Source organism: Nicotiana tabacum, chromosome 23, assembly GCF_000715075.1.
Source record: "Nicotiana tabacum cultivar K326 chromosome 23, ASM71507v2, whole genome shotgun sequence".
NCBI lineage: Eukaryota > Viridiplantae > Streptophyta > Magnoliopsida > Solanales > Solanaceae > Nicotiana > Nicotiana tabacum.
The window spans coordinates 7,951,284-7,968,503 of NC_134102.1; the positions used below are offsets into that span (position 1 = coordinate 7,951,284).

At 36.7% G+C, this 17,220-nt stretch overlaps 1 protein-coding gene across 1 annotated transcript; it reads right to left on the reverse strand.

Moving 5' to 3' along the window:
• Positions 1-8,471: 8,471 nt before the first annotated feature.
• On the reverse strand, positions 8,472-10,597 carry LOC107823600 (HMG-Y-related protein A-like). The gene is made up of 2 exons (XM_016650291.2): positions 10,395-10,597; positions 8,472-9,147 (listed from the first exon to the last, which is right to left on the reverse strand). The coding sequence occupies exons 1-2, from the start codon at positions 10,443-10,445 to the stop codon at positions 8,788-8,790; spliced, it is 411 nt and encodes a 136-aa protein (XP_016505777.1). The 5' UTR covers positions 10,446-10,597; the 3' UTR covers positions 8,472-8,787.
• Positions 10,598-17,220: the final 6,623 nt, after the last annotated feature.

Consider the following 17,220-nt stretch of genomic DNA (forward strand, 5'->3'; position numbering starts at 1 on the left):
TAATTACACAATATGCAGACATGACTACAAGAAGGCAAAAAACATAGATATAAGTCTATTGCCAAGTATACAACTTAAAAACGCTCGAGAAGTGAAGATTAAGGACATCAAAGAATGATTCGTTTGACAATATAGTAAATTCTTCCAACTACTTCAGAAATATTTATACTTTTTTAATTGTGTCCTATCTAACCTATTTTATATATATATATAATTTCGTAGGATACATATTTGAAATTTAATACAAGAATAAAAGATATAATGAATAAAGACCGAGCCATGGTACTTCTTGCAAGATATGTTGCAAGAAAGTGGACGTTATAAATAATATTGCAAAATGTCATCGTTGTGGCATCGAGAATGTTGAGGTTAAACACATAAAAAATTTCAATTGTTTCTCTATATTTTTACATATCAATAAATGAGTTAATTGTTTATTTATGTATGATTTTGTAGATATATTCTAAAACTTGAGGTGTTTGATAAGAAAGAACGTTGTTATGTTATATTGTTTGAATCTACAAGATACTTGCTTGGTTGTGATGTTACAACGTATATACAATCAATATCTCAAAAGGTCAGACTATCTCTTCATTTCACCATTACAAAATACCCAAATTAATGACATTTATGTGGTTTGAATACTTTATCCAATCTTAACTTACTCACTCTTTTTTGTACAGAAAGAAGAATCCGAATTTTATCGCAAACTGGTGTTGAGCCAGGAAAAAAAATTCATCTTTCTTGTCAAAATTGATTCAAAAAATGGAGGCGATCGAGATGGAAGACGATTTATTGAGGAGGAGATCCAGGAAGTTGAAAAAATTGCTGCAATTGAAATAGTAGATGAAGAGATAAAAACGGAAACAAGAATCAAGAAGACCAAAAAAGTTGAAGAAGACATCAACAACCTAATAACTATACAAAAAAATCAAAATTGAAAAGGATTAGTGTTGTTGCATTCTTATATGATTTATGATATTTGGATAGTAATTAAATAGTGTTAACGGTAATTTCATTATTGAATGTCAATTAGTTATATGAGACAAGTATTGTATTGAGCAAAATGTGTCTATATGTTCTCCTTTAGCACACTCATGCACTTTGTTACGCGGCGCTTTCCTGATTTTCCTTGGAAGGGCGACGTAAGGCTAAGCAACCGATGTCAGTGTGATTGATGTCCGCCAACTGAGGTCCCCTCTGTACGCTAGACTAGATTGTCAGTGTCGTACGGGAAAACCAATGTCGTGATCAATTGAAAGAGAGAGCAGAAAAGATAATTGAGAATGAAAGAAAGCTTGATTGCATTGAATGAAAGCTATTACAGAAAAAGAACACGATGTCCGGGGGTGGTGGGGCGGGGGAGACACCAGTACAGAGAATTGTTTGCTTGCTTGAAAGTTTGATTGCTTGGCCCCCCTTAATAATGCTTAAAAAAAATAAATCAAAGTTACATCACTAGGCCTATAAAAGCTGAAAAATCACACTTAAAGATTATGCAGTAAAACTACTTTATATTTACAATGAAAAGGACTTAGTCTTCTACAAAGCAGAAACAAGTCCATTGGCAGCAACTTTGTCTTTAGCATCAGGGTCTGCGCGCGCGGCATTGTCTGCGCGCGCGGCGCTGTTGGCATCTGCCTGTGGCTGGGCGCTGGCGATGGCTATCAGTGGGGCGACAGAGGCACATGCGCGCTTGTCACTTGGAGCTACCGAGACCACGGGGCCGACCGTGGCGACGGGCGTTGGAAAGCTGGCCAGGACGCCACGGGGAGCGTCCAAGGGGTCATGGGGCATGGTTGGAAAGCCGCCCATGACATTCTCCCCCACCTGAGTTGGCGACGTCCTCGGCGCCTTCCTTGCAAGGTAATCATCAATCAGGCTCTTGTAGGCTTTGAGGTTTGTTCCCCTCTCCCAAGTATTCTCCTCTGCATCACATCCCTGCCATTTCACCAAGAACTCCTGGTGATCTTTTCTTGAGGCGTGAATCACTCGATCATCCAGAATAGCTTCAGCACGCCTTTTCCCGGTTGAATTGGGACCTCGAATACTTGGTATTGTGAGTTGGCTTCGTGAAGGATCCTCTATATCTTCCCGAAAAGGTTTCAGGAGACTGACATGGAAAACAGGATGGATTTTCCACCAAGCTGGGGTATCCACCCGGTATGCAACTTTCCCAATGCGCCTTTCAATGGACAAACAAGTACCGCTTTGGGATTTTGACCATCACTTTGTCTCCCACTTGGTATTCAACAAACCGGCGATTCTGATCAGCATGCCTCTTCATCCGCTTTTGGGCTTTGACAAGATAGCTCTGCACTATCTCCAAATTTTGCTTCCATTCTTTTGAGAAGCTAGCAGCTCGAGGAGATTTTGACATGTTTGGGGCGTTCACTGTGTGTGGGAGTAGCGGTTGCTGTCCGGTAACAATTTCAAAAGCGCTTTTGTTGGTACTTAAGCTCTATTGTGAATTGAAACACAGTTGAGCAGCATCCAGAAGCTTCACCCAGTTCTTCTGCGATCCGGTCACAAAGTGCCGGAGATATTCCTCTAGCATGCCATTGAATCGCTCCGTCTGGCCATCAGATTGCGGATGAAAACTTGAGCTATGACTCAATTTTGACCTGAGGCACTTAAAGAGTTGGGTCCAAAAGTTGCTAGTGAAGCATGAGTCGCGATCACTAACAATGTCTTTAGGTAGGCCCCAATATTTGACGACATGAGAGAAGAATAGTCAAGCTGTATCTTCTGCTGATATATATTGTGGGGCTGCTATAAAGGTAGCATACTTGGAAAACCGATCCACCACAACCAAGATAGTTGTGAGATCTCCGACCTTGGGCAATCCGGTGATGAAGTCCAGGGAAACGCTTTCCCGAGGTCTTTTTGGGACAGCTAGTGGTTCCAAGAGCCGCCTGCGTCAAACGGTCTGACTTATCCTTCTGGCATACTAGACAAGTCTTCACATACTGAGCGACGTCATCGACCATTTGAGGCTAATAATATGCACGGCGAAGCAATGCCATGGTGCGTTCCTCATCGGGATGACCGGCCCACAAAGTATCGTGGCATTCCGCCAGAAGGGCCCTTCGCATATCTCCTCCTTTAGGAACATAAAGTCGGTTCCCTTTCACTTTCAGGAAACCATCTTCGATGTAGAACTGGCGAGTCTTGCCCTGTCCTACCAGATCGACCAAATATTGTGCAGCAGGATCCTTGATGAGTAGATCCTGTATTTGGTCTTTTATGGTGGTGGTTACTTCGCTTCCCTTTAGGGCTGCGAGTAGACACACCGATGCTAGATCAGCTCTCCGGCTTAGTGCATCAGCAACATGATTGGTCTTCCCACTTCAGTACTCCAAGTTGAAGTGAAATTCCGCTAGGAGTTCCTGCCACCTAGCCTGTCGACCATTCAGCTTTGGCTGGGTCATGAAATGGCTAACGACTGTGTTGTCTGTCTTGACCACGAATGGGGATCCCAGTAGATAATGCCTCCAAAGGCGTAGGCAATGAACGACAGCCAATAATTCTTTCTCATGGGCGGCATAGCGCCGCTCTGCATCCTTCAACTTCCGGCTCTCGTATGCTACGGGATGCCCTTCTTGTAGCAATACTCCACCAAGTGCATAGTCGGAGGCATCCGTTTGCACTTCGAATGGCTTGGCCAAGTCAGGGAGAGCCAAAACTGGGCTACTAGACATAGCCATCTTCAATGCGTCGAAGGCCTCTGCCCGCTTGGGGCCCCAATCCCACGGTGTGACCTTCTTGAGAAGTTCTGTCAGTGGCACTGCAATGAGGGAGTAACTTTTCACAAAACGCCGATAGAAGTTGCATAGGCCAAGGAACGACCTCAAGGCGTGGATATCCTTAGGAGGCGGCCATTCTGTGATGGCCTGAATCTTCTGCTGGTCAATCTTGATCCGCCCTTCCTCGATGACATGTCCGAGGAAGTCAATTTGTTTCTGAGCAAAAGAGCACTTGGATAGCTTCGCATATAATTAGTGCTCCCGCAATCGGGTTAGGACCTTCCGCAAATGCTCCAGGTGTTCTTCTAGTGTCTGGCTATATACCACAATGTCATCCAAATAAACCACGACGAATTCATCAATGTATTCTCGGAAGACTTGGTTCATCAAGGTGCAAAATGTGGCTGGCGCATTAGTCAAGCCAAAGGGCATAACCAGGAAGTCGTGCGACCCATATCTTGTCACACAGGTCGCCTTGTGCTCATCACCCTCTGCAATCCGAACTTGCCAATAACCTGTCCTCAGGTCTATTTTGGTGAATACCGTCGCACCACCCAGTCTATCAAACAAGTCTGCCATTAGCGGGATAGGGTACTTGTTTTTCACAGTGATTTTGTTTAGAGCCCGGTAATCCACGTAGAGTCGTAAACTACCATCATGTTTCTTTTGGAATAACACAGGGGACCCGTATGGGGACTTAGAGGGCACGATGATCCCTGTGTCTAGCATTTCCATCAATTGTCTCCGAAGCGCGGTGAGTTCGGGTTGTGACATTCTGTACGGCGCCCGGGCAGGTGGCTTCGCACCCAGCACCAACTCAATCTCATGGTTCACAGTTCGCCTAGGCGGAAGACGCTTTGGCATGTCTTGTGGCATGATGTCTTCAAATTCCAGAAGCAACTCCTTCACGGGTGCAGGAATGGGACCCGAGGAGCGTTCTATATCTTCCATGCAGAGGGTAGCCAGGAACGTGGGTTCATGTCTTTTTACCCCCTTCTTCAACTGCAAGGCCGAGATGTTCTCGGCGGCCATCTTCATGGGAATACACGGAATAATGCAGGGCTTAGCTCCGTTTTCTCCCATCATCAGTAGCAAGTCTGCATATGGTGCGGGTATGGTATTGGTCTGTCTCAGGAATTCCAACCCCACTATCAACTCGAAGTCATCTATAATCACCACGCGCAGGTTGAACTTTCCTTCATAAGGGCCAAGTTTCACCGGTACTTCTTTGGCTATTCCACCCACTGGCTGAGGTGGTGAGTTGATAGCCTTGACACGACCTTTGCCCTTCCCTACAACTAGGCCAAGGCGCTCCACCTGAGTCGAGGCTAAGTAGTTGTGGGTAGCACCCGTGTCTATCATTGCCCGAATGGGCTTGCCATTTACCTTCATGTCAACGAACATTAAGGTCCTCTCTTGATGAGGAGGAGTCCTTTCGTTCGCCTTCTTTTTCCCTTTCTTGGCGATTGGACAGGGGTCCTTCTTCTTACGGATACCAGCACTGGTTCCCGCTAGAGGCTCAGAAATAGAGCCAACAATGGCATTGAATGCACCAACTGGTTCGGTCTGGTCCGCATCATCGGCATCGCCATCCGTCCCATCCTCAAAAGCTTGATGGGCGTTCATTTGTGCATGTGGGCATTCATTGTTCCAATGTGGTCCACCGCAATGACGACATCCTGAGGGGGGTTTCCTCCCCCGATCATTGTTGTTAGATGCAGCGCTAGTACTGCCTGAGGAAGGAGCCTTAGATTTGGTTGCACTCCGGTCTCCTCCACTTCTGCTAGGGCCACCAGTGTTCGGCTGGCCTCCTTTGTATCCTCCTCGGACAGGCTGTTGAGGCCTGTCCTTCCGGGCTTCCACTTGATAATCCCCAAGGCACTCTGCTGCTTGGATTGCCTTAGGTAACGTGTCTACCCTTTGTCTTTGCAACTCCATGCGGGCATAAGGTTTCAACCCTTCCAGGAAGGTGAAAAGTTTGTCTTTGTCCCCCATGTCGTGGATGTTCAGCATGAGCGCAGAGAATTCCCGCACGTAGTCCCGCAATGATTTGGTCTGGCGGAGCTCCCGTAACTTTCTCCTAGCATTGTACTCAACATTTTCGGGGAAGAACTGTAGGCGTAGGGCTGCCTTCAGTTCTGCCCATGTCTCGAGGGCATCTTCACTAGCCTTGATGGCTTCGTATTTCACCCGCCACCAGAGTTTGGCATCGCCCTGAAGATACATGGCAGCAGTTGCTACCTTCTTAGCTTCTTCTAGGCCCCCCACGGCATCGAAGTATTGTTCGATGTCGAAGATGAAGTTTTCCACTTCTTTGGCATTTCGAGCTCCACTGTATGGCTTTGGCTCAGGAATTTTCAGTTTTTGGGCCACAGGGGCGAGGTTCACAATACCCCCGATTTGGTTTCCACCTCCTCGAAGCAGGCCTTGTAAAGCAGCGTTGACAACGTTGAGCTGGCCTGTCAAGTTGTCTATAGTTTGTTGCATGGCAGTCACCCTGTCTGCCTCTTGTGCCCTGTTGGCTAAATCCTCGGCGCGCTCTTGTTGGAGTACCTCAAATTTACCAAATATTTCGGCTGCCTCTGTGGCTGCCGTTTGCCGGTCTCCTTCAGAGTTGCGACTGATGTTTTCTATGTCAACTTCGGCCTGGATCAATCTGCGGTCCAGGTCGTCCAACCTTTGCACTAGGCTGGTCTTTAGATCGGGCACCATTTCCACGATGGGCCGTAATGCGTCAACCGTTCCCTCAAGGGTCGCGATGCGATCCCCATAATTCACCATGGTCAGAAATGGTGGTAATTGCAATGTAATCCCTCGTCCGATGTCGAGCCTAGGCTCTGATACCAACTGTTACGCGGCGCCTTCCTGATGTTCCTTGGAAGGGCAACGTAAGGCTAAGTAACCGATGTCAGTGCGATTGTTGTCCGCCAACCGAGATCCCCTCCGTACGCTAGACTAGATTGTCAGCGCCGTACGGGAAAACCAATGTCGTGATCAATTGAAAGAGAGCAGAAAAGAGAATTGAGAATGAAAGAAAACTTGATTGCATTCAATGAAAGCTATTACAGAAAAAGAATACGGTGTCGGGGGGGAGAGACACCAGTACAGAGAATTGTTTGCTTGCTTGAAAGTTTTATTGCTTGGTCCCCCTTAATAATGCTTAAAAAAAATAAACCAAAATTACATCACTAGGCCTATAAAAGCTGAAAAATCACACTTAAAGAAAATGCAGTAAAACTACTCTATATTTACAATGAAAAGGACTTAGTCTTCTACAAAGCAGAAACAAGTCCGTTGGCAGCAACTTTATCTTTAGCATCAGGGTCTGCGCGCGCGGCGCTGTTGGCATCTGCCTGTGGCTGGGCGCTGGCGATGGCTATCGGTGGGGCGACAGAGGCACATGCGCGCTTGTCACTTGGAGCTACCGAGACCACGGGGCCGACCATGGCGACGGGCGTTGGGAAGTTGGCCAGGACGCCATGGGGCGCATCCAAGGGGTCATGGGGCATGGTTGAAAAATCGCCCATGACAACTCACATGTATATGTATTTTTTATCTGTATGCGTGTGTATTCTCTAAGAAAACCCCCAATTGAGTCTGCTTTGATTTGTTCTGGCATAGTAATTGTATGATGTTCGACTATAATAATATGTTAATATTTTCTTTTTTATGAAATCTCCTCAACTATACACAAATTAAGTATACATATTATATATGAATTTTACATATATTATAACTATATATTATATTTATTTTATAGATTCTGAACTGTTTCGCTGAATGCGTCGACAATACCGTTATATTTTAGAGGTGCCTTCCTCTTATCAGTAACAATTGAAGTAACATTCTTCCTAGCGCACATCAGCATTCTTCTACAGATGACATCAAGAGGGTAAGCAACAGTCTGGCTAATGGGTCCAACAACATCACCACATCCAATTTACTGCCTACACATTGAATACAACTATTTCTTTAATGTAAAAACTTGTTTTGCATCGTCAATTGCTATTACATTTAATTCATTTTTATTCAATTTCATATACACTATTTTGGCAGTTTACAATTTAAATATCCATTGCATCATCAATTTTACCTTTATACTTAATTCTTTCTTATTCTACTTATTATATTAAGCTCTTTTGTGCATAACACAACACGTACACTAAATCTAGTAAATTTTAAAGATAAGAGGAATTATTATGTCCCCGGACAAAGACTATCTAGTTTGTACACATGATGTTTTTGTCCAAGAAAACTTGTCATAATCCACTCTACTTTCACCTCATTATCCCCTTATCCAAATTTTGTGCCTTTCACCTTGAGCTCCAGCACAGACTCACTTCAGCAGTAACCATCAAGTGACACAAGCAGTCACACTACTAAGCGGGCATTTGGACATAAATTTGATGGAAACTTTAAAAAAAAAAAAGTTAGATTGATTTTAAAAATATTTTTTGAAAGTTGAAATTGTAGTTGAACATGCATTTTACTTGAAAAAAAAATTAAATTTTGTGAGTGAAAAAAAAAATCAACATTTTGAACTCAACCACAACATAACAACAAATCCCACGTATGGGACTAGACAAAGCAGTGTATAGGCAGACCTTATCCCTATTTTATCCCTCTTTTGTGTGGATTTTGAATTCAAGATTCAAGAATGACATATTTGATCAATAACAATCACAAAGGAACAGTTTGCAAAGAAAATGCATGCCACTTTAAACATATAGACAACAGAGTGGAAACTGCACTAATCTCACATAAAAATAACAACTTAACAAGGATTAGAGATTTCCCTACTGTGAATCTTGAAAGAGCCATTAAACAAGTACACACACCCCCACACACACCACTCCACCCCACCCCCACCCTCTTCCAAACTACATGCACAACTACAACTACTACACACAACTCATGTACCAATCAAAAAGGAGAATTAACAACACTAATTTACCTAAGATTATAAAAAGCACAACAACAAAGTCCTAAAAACTCAAATAACCCCTACAATTTTTCAGCTTCCCTCAACACCATTTTGTGCTTATAGTTGTGGTTTAATTTTCCTAGGCCTACCCCTTGGCCCTCCTGTTTTTGAAACAAGAGGTGTGGGTGGTGCATTAGAAGCTGCTGTTGGCTTTGGCTTTTTAGGAATAGGTGGTGCATTAGGATCTTTTCTTGGTCTTCCTCTGCCACGTTTAGGTGGAACATCTGGACCAGGTTTAATGTAATTATTTTTGAGGAAAATTAACTCACCAGTTTGCTTCATTTTGTCTAAATAGAAAGTGAGCAACTTTGAGTGACCTTGATCTAAGTTTCCATATTTGGATTCAATGTACTTTGATATTGATGACTTGTTTGAGCCTCCTTCTTGATTTAGTGCTTCAAGGGCTTCATAAATCATCTAATAATCATAATTAAATAATTGAGTTTCAAAGATTTTTTCTTTCAAAATCAAAGAAAAAATAAACAACAACATTGAGAGGTAAAGATGTTGTCTCCGCATGAAACTAGGGTCGGGACGAAAAATAAAAACAAGTAAATATCAATAACCACGTCAGAAAAATGAACAAAGAAAAAATAGATATGTAAAAAAAAAAAGTATGGTTGGCCATCATGTGCTAAAGTAGGAACTATTGAAGCACAAAAAAGGAAAAAGGTGCTAGACCAAAGTAACTAATGTCTACTCTTGAAGCTACTACTACTACTTTTTTATTTCTTATTTGGTCTGGTGATTAATTTGCAGAATAACAATTTCAATACTAACAAGCAGAAAATTAACAATTTGAAATCTGAAATTTTGAAGAAAATTAGAAAAAAAAATGAAATTTCCCATAATTAGTGGCTTTAAAAGCCAGAATTTTTCATATTTTCCATCACATTGAGGGTGACATAAAAAGAATTATTTTCGCAAGTGCTTTCAAGTTTCAAAGCTTGAATCTTTCTTGTAACTAAGAAAAATCCATCTGAAATATGTGCAAAGGGACAAAAACTTGAGAAAAGATAGAAAAATAGAGGATGATTTGAACTAAAACTGCTGCAAAAAAGTAAAATGAGGGTTAAAAAGAACTCTTTAAAAAAACAAAAAAACAAGTACTTCCGAAGCTTGAAATTTTCTACTATAAAGACAACCCGTCTGAAATAAGTAAAAAAGAACCAAAGTTTGAGAACAGAAAGAAATTTGGAGGATAATTTGAACAAAAAATGGTGCAAAAAATGGAAATGAAAGTTAAAGAACACTCTTTTTTTCGAAAAAAACTCCAAGTACTTCCAAAGGTTGAATTTTTCATTAATAACTAAGAAAACCCACCTGGAACATGTGGGAAAAAAATCAAAATTTGAGAAAAGATAGAAATTTGGACGATAATTTGAACTCAAAATGGTGCAAAAAAGGGAAATGAAAGTTAAAAAACTCTCTTTTTTTCAAAAAATAAAATAAAATACCAAGTACTTCCAAAGCTTGAATCCTTCTACTAACCTAAGAAAACCCATCTGAAATAAATGGAAAAAAAAGATCAATTTTGAGAAAAAATAGAGCAGTAGAGGGTGATTTTGAGCTCAAAAAGGTAAAAGAAGCAAAAAACAAATTGAAAAAAGGAGAGTTGAAGCGGATGAGAAGGGCAGAAAGGGAATTAGAAGTAATGGTTTTACCTCAGGATATTCAGGGTGTGATGGTGTCTTGTTGAACATTTCAGTCTCCATTGAAACTTGCAGATACACTGTGTGTGTGTGTGTGTGAAGAAGAGAAGAGAAGGTTCTGAGAAGAACACACAAGAGAGAGGGCAGAGTCAGCCTCGGAAAATTTCGGTTTGGTTTTTTGAAGTAATGATAGTCCAAATCAAATCCAAATGAGTCGGATTGAATTGAATTTTTTAAGTTCAATTTTGAATTAATCGGTTGAATTTTTTGAATTTTCGATTTTGAGCTATAAATTGAGATATTTCTTATTTTTATCAAAATAAATATTCAAATGAAGTACTCGTATTAAATTATTTGAAAAGTTCACCATTCTCACCACAATTATCCAAACAAAGTATTCAAGTATGAAATTATTATCCAAAAAATGTAAAAAAGACATAAATATGGCCAATAAGAAGTTCTAATAGTAAAATAATGTCCAAATAGAAAGTATTGTAATACTAACTTAATACTCATTTATATTGAATATATGATATAATATCTAATGGATAGGGTATTGAACTTATTACTATTTGCATATGGATAATGGACTAGATATAAAGTATAAAAAAATTGAATTTTTGGATATCCAAAAATCAGAAGTACCAAATCCAATATTCAATTGGAAATCCAAAAAATTTAAAATTAAATCCAAAATCCAATATGTAATCCGAAAATTCAAACCAAAAATCTAAAATATTCGAACTTCGGTTTGGATTTCGGGTTTGCCCAAACTATGTACACCCCTAGTAACAAAAACGCTAAGCATGCTTAATCCATAAGTTTTTGAAGTTTTAAAAAAAAAATTAAATATGTGTTTATTTATAAATTTAATCTAGCTTTTGAGAGATTTTGAAACCAAACCTTCAAATTTCAAACATAGCTTAACATCTTTTTTGGACCAATCATGATTATTTAAGACTTTTTAACCTGTTAAAATTTGCCCAAAAATTCACGTTCAAATATATTTTTAATTTTTCAAATAAAACTTCACCAAAATTAATATTTTCAAAAAATATTTGGAAATCTATGAACTCAATTACTCATCAGTTCTGAGTCTTCTGACTCATCAAACCTCAGGTTGGGTTAGTTGGGAGTCAAGAAACAGGTAAAAATTTCACGGGACAGAGAAAGATTTTACAAATAAGTTAAAATTAGTTCTTGATTTTAGTAAAGCAATCTTTACATAGTTGATAGTACTAGTATAATTATTCATCACATAGTAATTTATATATTATTATTAGCCAACTACACATAACAAACCACATAATATAATTCATAAAACTAATACGTTAAACAAACGATCTCTTAATTTCTTTTTTATTCAAGTTATGTTCATGTTTACATTTAATTTTCGTTTAGATTTTAGATTTTTTTTACATATATATTTCTTTTTCTTAGTTAAATTATATTGGGCCTTAATTTAGGGTTGTTCAAAATCGAACCGAAATCGTTAACCTAATCAAACTGATGGCTTATTGACTTGCTGGTATCGGATTATCGGGGTAATGAATGGTAAACGGATTGAGATTTTATAATTAATGGCTTAACGGTTTGGGGCGAATTACTCAATTTTCTTATCGGGTAAACCGTTAACCCGTTAAGAATTTTTATATTTATACTTTTACCCCTATGTATATAAAGTACTATTGAAATCCTAAATAGCTAAATCCCTAACTTCTAGGGTTAGCTCATATTATAGCTTAGGCGGATCTATAGTAAGATGGATGAAGCTAGTTTTCTTCATGTTTAGGATGCTCATCTCGATTTTGTACAGTGCAATGAACTGGAACTATGTTCTTTGCATAGATTAGCTCGTATATGTTATGTCTTCCTTATCAGTAGTTCTTGTATATACTTGATTGTTCAATTTTTTTATTTGATTTAGCCGATAAATCGTCCGATAATCATCAATCTGATACCAATCCGCCCGTTATCTTATTGGATGGCCAACATATTACTATATTTATACTCCGATAACCGTTAAACCAAATAATTAAGCGTAATTATCCGCTCGATAAGCACCCATACCTTAGTTGCTAGGTTAGGGGCCGAAATCTGGGGAAGTACACAAATATCCATTTTTAGGACTGCTATTTAGGTTTAGCCAGTACTTATTTTGTCCTGAAAATTTAAATTAAAAATCTTAACTTCAGGACCTTGTGTCCTGAAAAATTGAACTGAAAAACTAAAATTCATGACACACTAGCTAATTTATAAATAGCAGCCCTCTAGAATGGCTACCTAGTCTCATTTCTACCCGAAATATGTGAGTAACTCTACGAGTTTGGGCCTTGTTATTCATCCCATGGTTTCTATCCCCGAAACGTGGAAATGACATCAGGTAGCCACTTTTAAGCATGATGTTTTAAGGGGAAGTTACATCATATACCCATTTGTAGAACTCACTTTCATAGTATACCTAAGTTTTAAAATTACATCATATATCCCAAAAATATTACACGCTATACCTCCCTATATTCTAAAACATATCACGATATTCTACTTTGGAATACAATCCAAACCTAACTTACTATAATATTCTAATTTAGAATACAATATTCTAACTAAACAAACTATAATATTTTAATTTGGAATATAATATTCAAACTAATGATACCACAATATTCTAATTGAAAATCCAGACATAGCTTACTATAATATTCTAATGAAGAATACAATATCCAAACTAAACATACCATAATATTCTAATAAAACATACTACACTATTCTAATTTGGAATACAATATTCAAACCAAATATATTATAATATTTTAATTTGGAATACAATATTACAATATAGCTTACCATAATATTCTAATGAAGAATACAATATCCAAACTAAACATACCATAATATTCTAATAAAACATACTATAATATTCTAATTTGGAATACAATATTCAAACCAAATATATTATAATATTTTAATTTGGAATACAGTATTTGAACCAAACATACTACAATATTTTAATTTGGAATATAATATCCAAAGCAAATATTCCATAATTTTTCTAAACATGCTACATTATTCTAATGAAGAATACAATATCCAAACTAAACATACCATAATATTCTAATAAAACATACTACATTATTCTAATTTGGAATACAATATTCAAACCAAATATATTATAATATTTTAATTTGGAATACAGTATCTGAACAATACATACTACAATATTTTAATTTGGAATATAGTATCCAAAGCAAATATGCCATATTTCTTCTAAACATGCTATAGTATTCTAATTTGGAATGCAATTCCAAATTAAATATATCACAATATTCTAATTTGGAATATACACTATTGTATTTTAGAATAAAGTAGGTATACATGGTAAAATAATTTTATAAAGTAGGTATATAAAGTAAAATAAATATTTTAATTGTATATGGTGTTAACTGATATTTTCAACGGGCATATCACGTAGATTCCCCATGTTTAAAATATATTTACAGTTTGCAATGCATTTAAAAATTAGTCAATTCGTTCAAACTTCAAGACACGACGTCTTGAAATTTAAAGCTCAAAGTTCAAATTTCGGGACATCGTATCCTAAAGTTCGAATATTGTGTCCAAAAATTAGAATTTATGTCCTGAAACTTAAATTAACAGTTTAAAATTTCAAGATACTTAGTCCTTGAATTTCATATTATCACTTTAGAAAATCAGGACACTTAGTCCTCAATTTTAAATTAGTACAATCAAAAACTTAGGATACTAAGTCCTGAATTCCAAATTATCAGCTCAAAAATTTAGGATACAATAATTCAGGATACTTAGTCCTGAAGTCTAGGCAAATTAGCTAATCTTTAAATATATTGTAAATTATGAATATATTTTAAATAGCATGCTTAAAAGTTAATGCACTTCGCCCCCAAAATGCGGTTTGTTTTGGGCCTCAGTTTTTTCCGACCGTCTGGATTACATCCATTTCTAGGTAATATATGTACATTTCAATGAATTTCTTAATAAAAGTTCGGTCGAATCCGTATTTGGACTTCTATGGCCACCCCTAGTGGGATTTCTTTACCTTTAATCAGAGATTTCGAGTTCGAGTTTTGACAATAAAAAAACTTCATAATAGAGAATATTTAACCTTTTAATGAGCCTACCCATGCAAATCTGAATTAATCGATCGTCACTCTCAATAAATCAATAACAACACCCACAACCACTTTTAACTTTTTTTTTTGTTGATAAACAAGCACATCTAACTTATCAAATGTTCGGCACAACAGGCCTCTTGAAACTGATCAATAATTTTGGAAAACCTCATAATTTTTAATCATTTCTTTATGTTATCCAAACAACCTTTTTCTTCACTTTGGAAAACTTTTACAAGAAAAAGAATAACTATAATACATTTAGCTATACAAATGAAAAAAGTGAAGGAGTCCACTATGTAGAATTTTGTCACAAATGACCGACCATATAGTTGTTGGGCATCATATGATCTTGAAAAAATTTGTATACCTCATCTTTATTATAGCTTCAATTTTGCACTTTTTCGTACCTCCGAAGTGGGTAGTCAGTTGCTTTTTGTCTGTTTCTGGAAATGAATCATATAATAAGTTAATGATCCATGAAACAACCTTTTTCTTTTAAAAGAAATTATATTAAATGGGGAATTAAAAAGTTATAGAATACAATCAAATATATATCTCTATAACAATTTTTGTGTATTATAATTAAGTATTATTACTATTATAGAAAATAAGTATAACATCAAAAATTAATTCCAAAGAATATTTAATCGTTATAGTGAAATGATATTATAAAATATGATTGTTATAAAGAAATCTTACTATACAAATTTATAAAAAAATAAGTCTCACTTTTTATTATGAATCCTTCCCGTTTCCTATTATGAACTTAAATTTCTTTCTTTGTTTAACAATTCGATATTCGTTATTCATTAGACTGATTCTAATTCAAATTCGTGTAAGGTAACAAATTCGTATCAAGTAATCCATTGAAAGGACTCTACCGAGAATCTATTTTTTGATTTTGAAACTTTATATTAGGGTAAAAGAATCTCAACTATCTCATAATATCTTCAATAATTAACACTTAAATTTCAATAATATTGTCTTTGACTGCGTTTTTACATCTTGAAGGAAGGACCATTCGTCTAATATAGGTAGAGTATAATTCTAGTCTAGCTAGTCTACTGTATAATTCTGACACTATATATCAAATTATTTCAAAAAAACTTAGAGGTAGAGTTAGAACTTTGGCATAGAGGGACGAGCTGTATGGGGAAAAGTTTTGGTGAAAAAGGGTTAAAAATTAGCAATATATATATATATATATATATATATATATATATATATATATATATATATATAATTTGAAGTGTAAATAGATTACATGCCTATTTACTGTCTAGCTTATCAGTTGCCTATTTATATTTATATATAAAATTAAGTGCTTTTACCCCCCCCCCCCCCCCCAAAAGTGTAAGTGCATGTTGGTCTTCGTTTATGTTATTATTTTGAAGAGTAAAGTAATTTTGTATTTAACAGCTTTTGTTAATTGACAACTTTACATTTATTTTGATTAAGTTGTGATTCTTCCATGCACCATAATGAGTAAATTATAATTCAGCCTTTGCTTTTGGTTCTCTTCTCCTTTTGCTTTAAATTTAGATAGGGACGAACCTTTACCTATACACCAAGCAAGCCTCAACAAACAATCTTCTTCTTCTTCTTCTTCTTCTTTCTTTTAATTTTTATTCTTCAAAGCAAATTCAACAAGCAAGATTGAAAGTTAACTCTCATTCTACCCAGACACAGATTCAGAGATTTAATGAGTTCGATCTCTAAGATATTTAGCAATGAACCAATTGTACTTTTAAAGTTAAGAACTCTGATATACTATTTAATGCAAATTTAATCGATTTTTAAATTTATGTCCTACGTTAAAAATACCAGGTCCGAATAACACCTGATGATGATTCGCTATATCTACCTGACATGGGCGTCTCAATAAAATTGGTGCCGTAAAAACCAAACCTTGTTCAGAGGCCTTAAAGTTAATTAGTTAACCCCTGATATAGACTATAGAGTTAAAAAGTTCACATTTGATATGCGTAAAAACAGTAAAAAGAGAACATATTTATGTCATGACGACCTTGCTCTTGAATATCGAAGCATTATTTGTCTTTAATATAAGCAAAACATCTTAGTTATAACATCAAAGACCAAAGTTATTAGCTTTCCCAAAATTTACTACTCCTCATTTAGTGGATTAATCTCTATTAATAACAAGACTGTGAAAATCAAATGGTGCAGGTGTAGGAAATTCAAAGTATGAGCATGATTTTTATGAGTTGGCATTTATGAAAGTGCTAAAAGTCTTTAGTTATTTTTAGACCTAAGCTAAGTTCTCACAATGCTAGCTAGCTAGGAGAAGCATTATCCTTTTTCACTATAACTTCTCTTGATTTAAGGTGTAAATAAAAATAACTTCTCTTGATTTAAAGTGTAAATATTTTTTACTGTCGAGTCACCTAAATAATAACTACGAATTATATGTTATCGTCTATTAAAAGAGGAATAAGTTTGTAACCTAAAAAAGAAAAACTATATGCTTCAACAAGTTTGAACACACGATAATATAAATTTTTTGATAGCGTTAAGTATGTACAAGTTAAATCTTTTTACAATTTAGTCCAATATGCTCAATATCCTAAACATATAGGTGTTAACTAACTGTTTTCAAACTTTAGACTAACCACCCGAAACAACTTACTACATTTTTGACAAATGACAAAATTAAAGTACCAACTGCA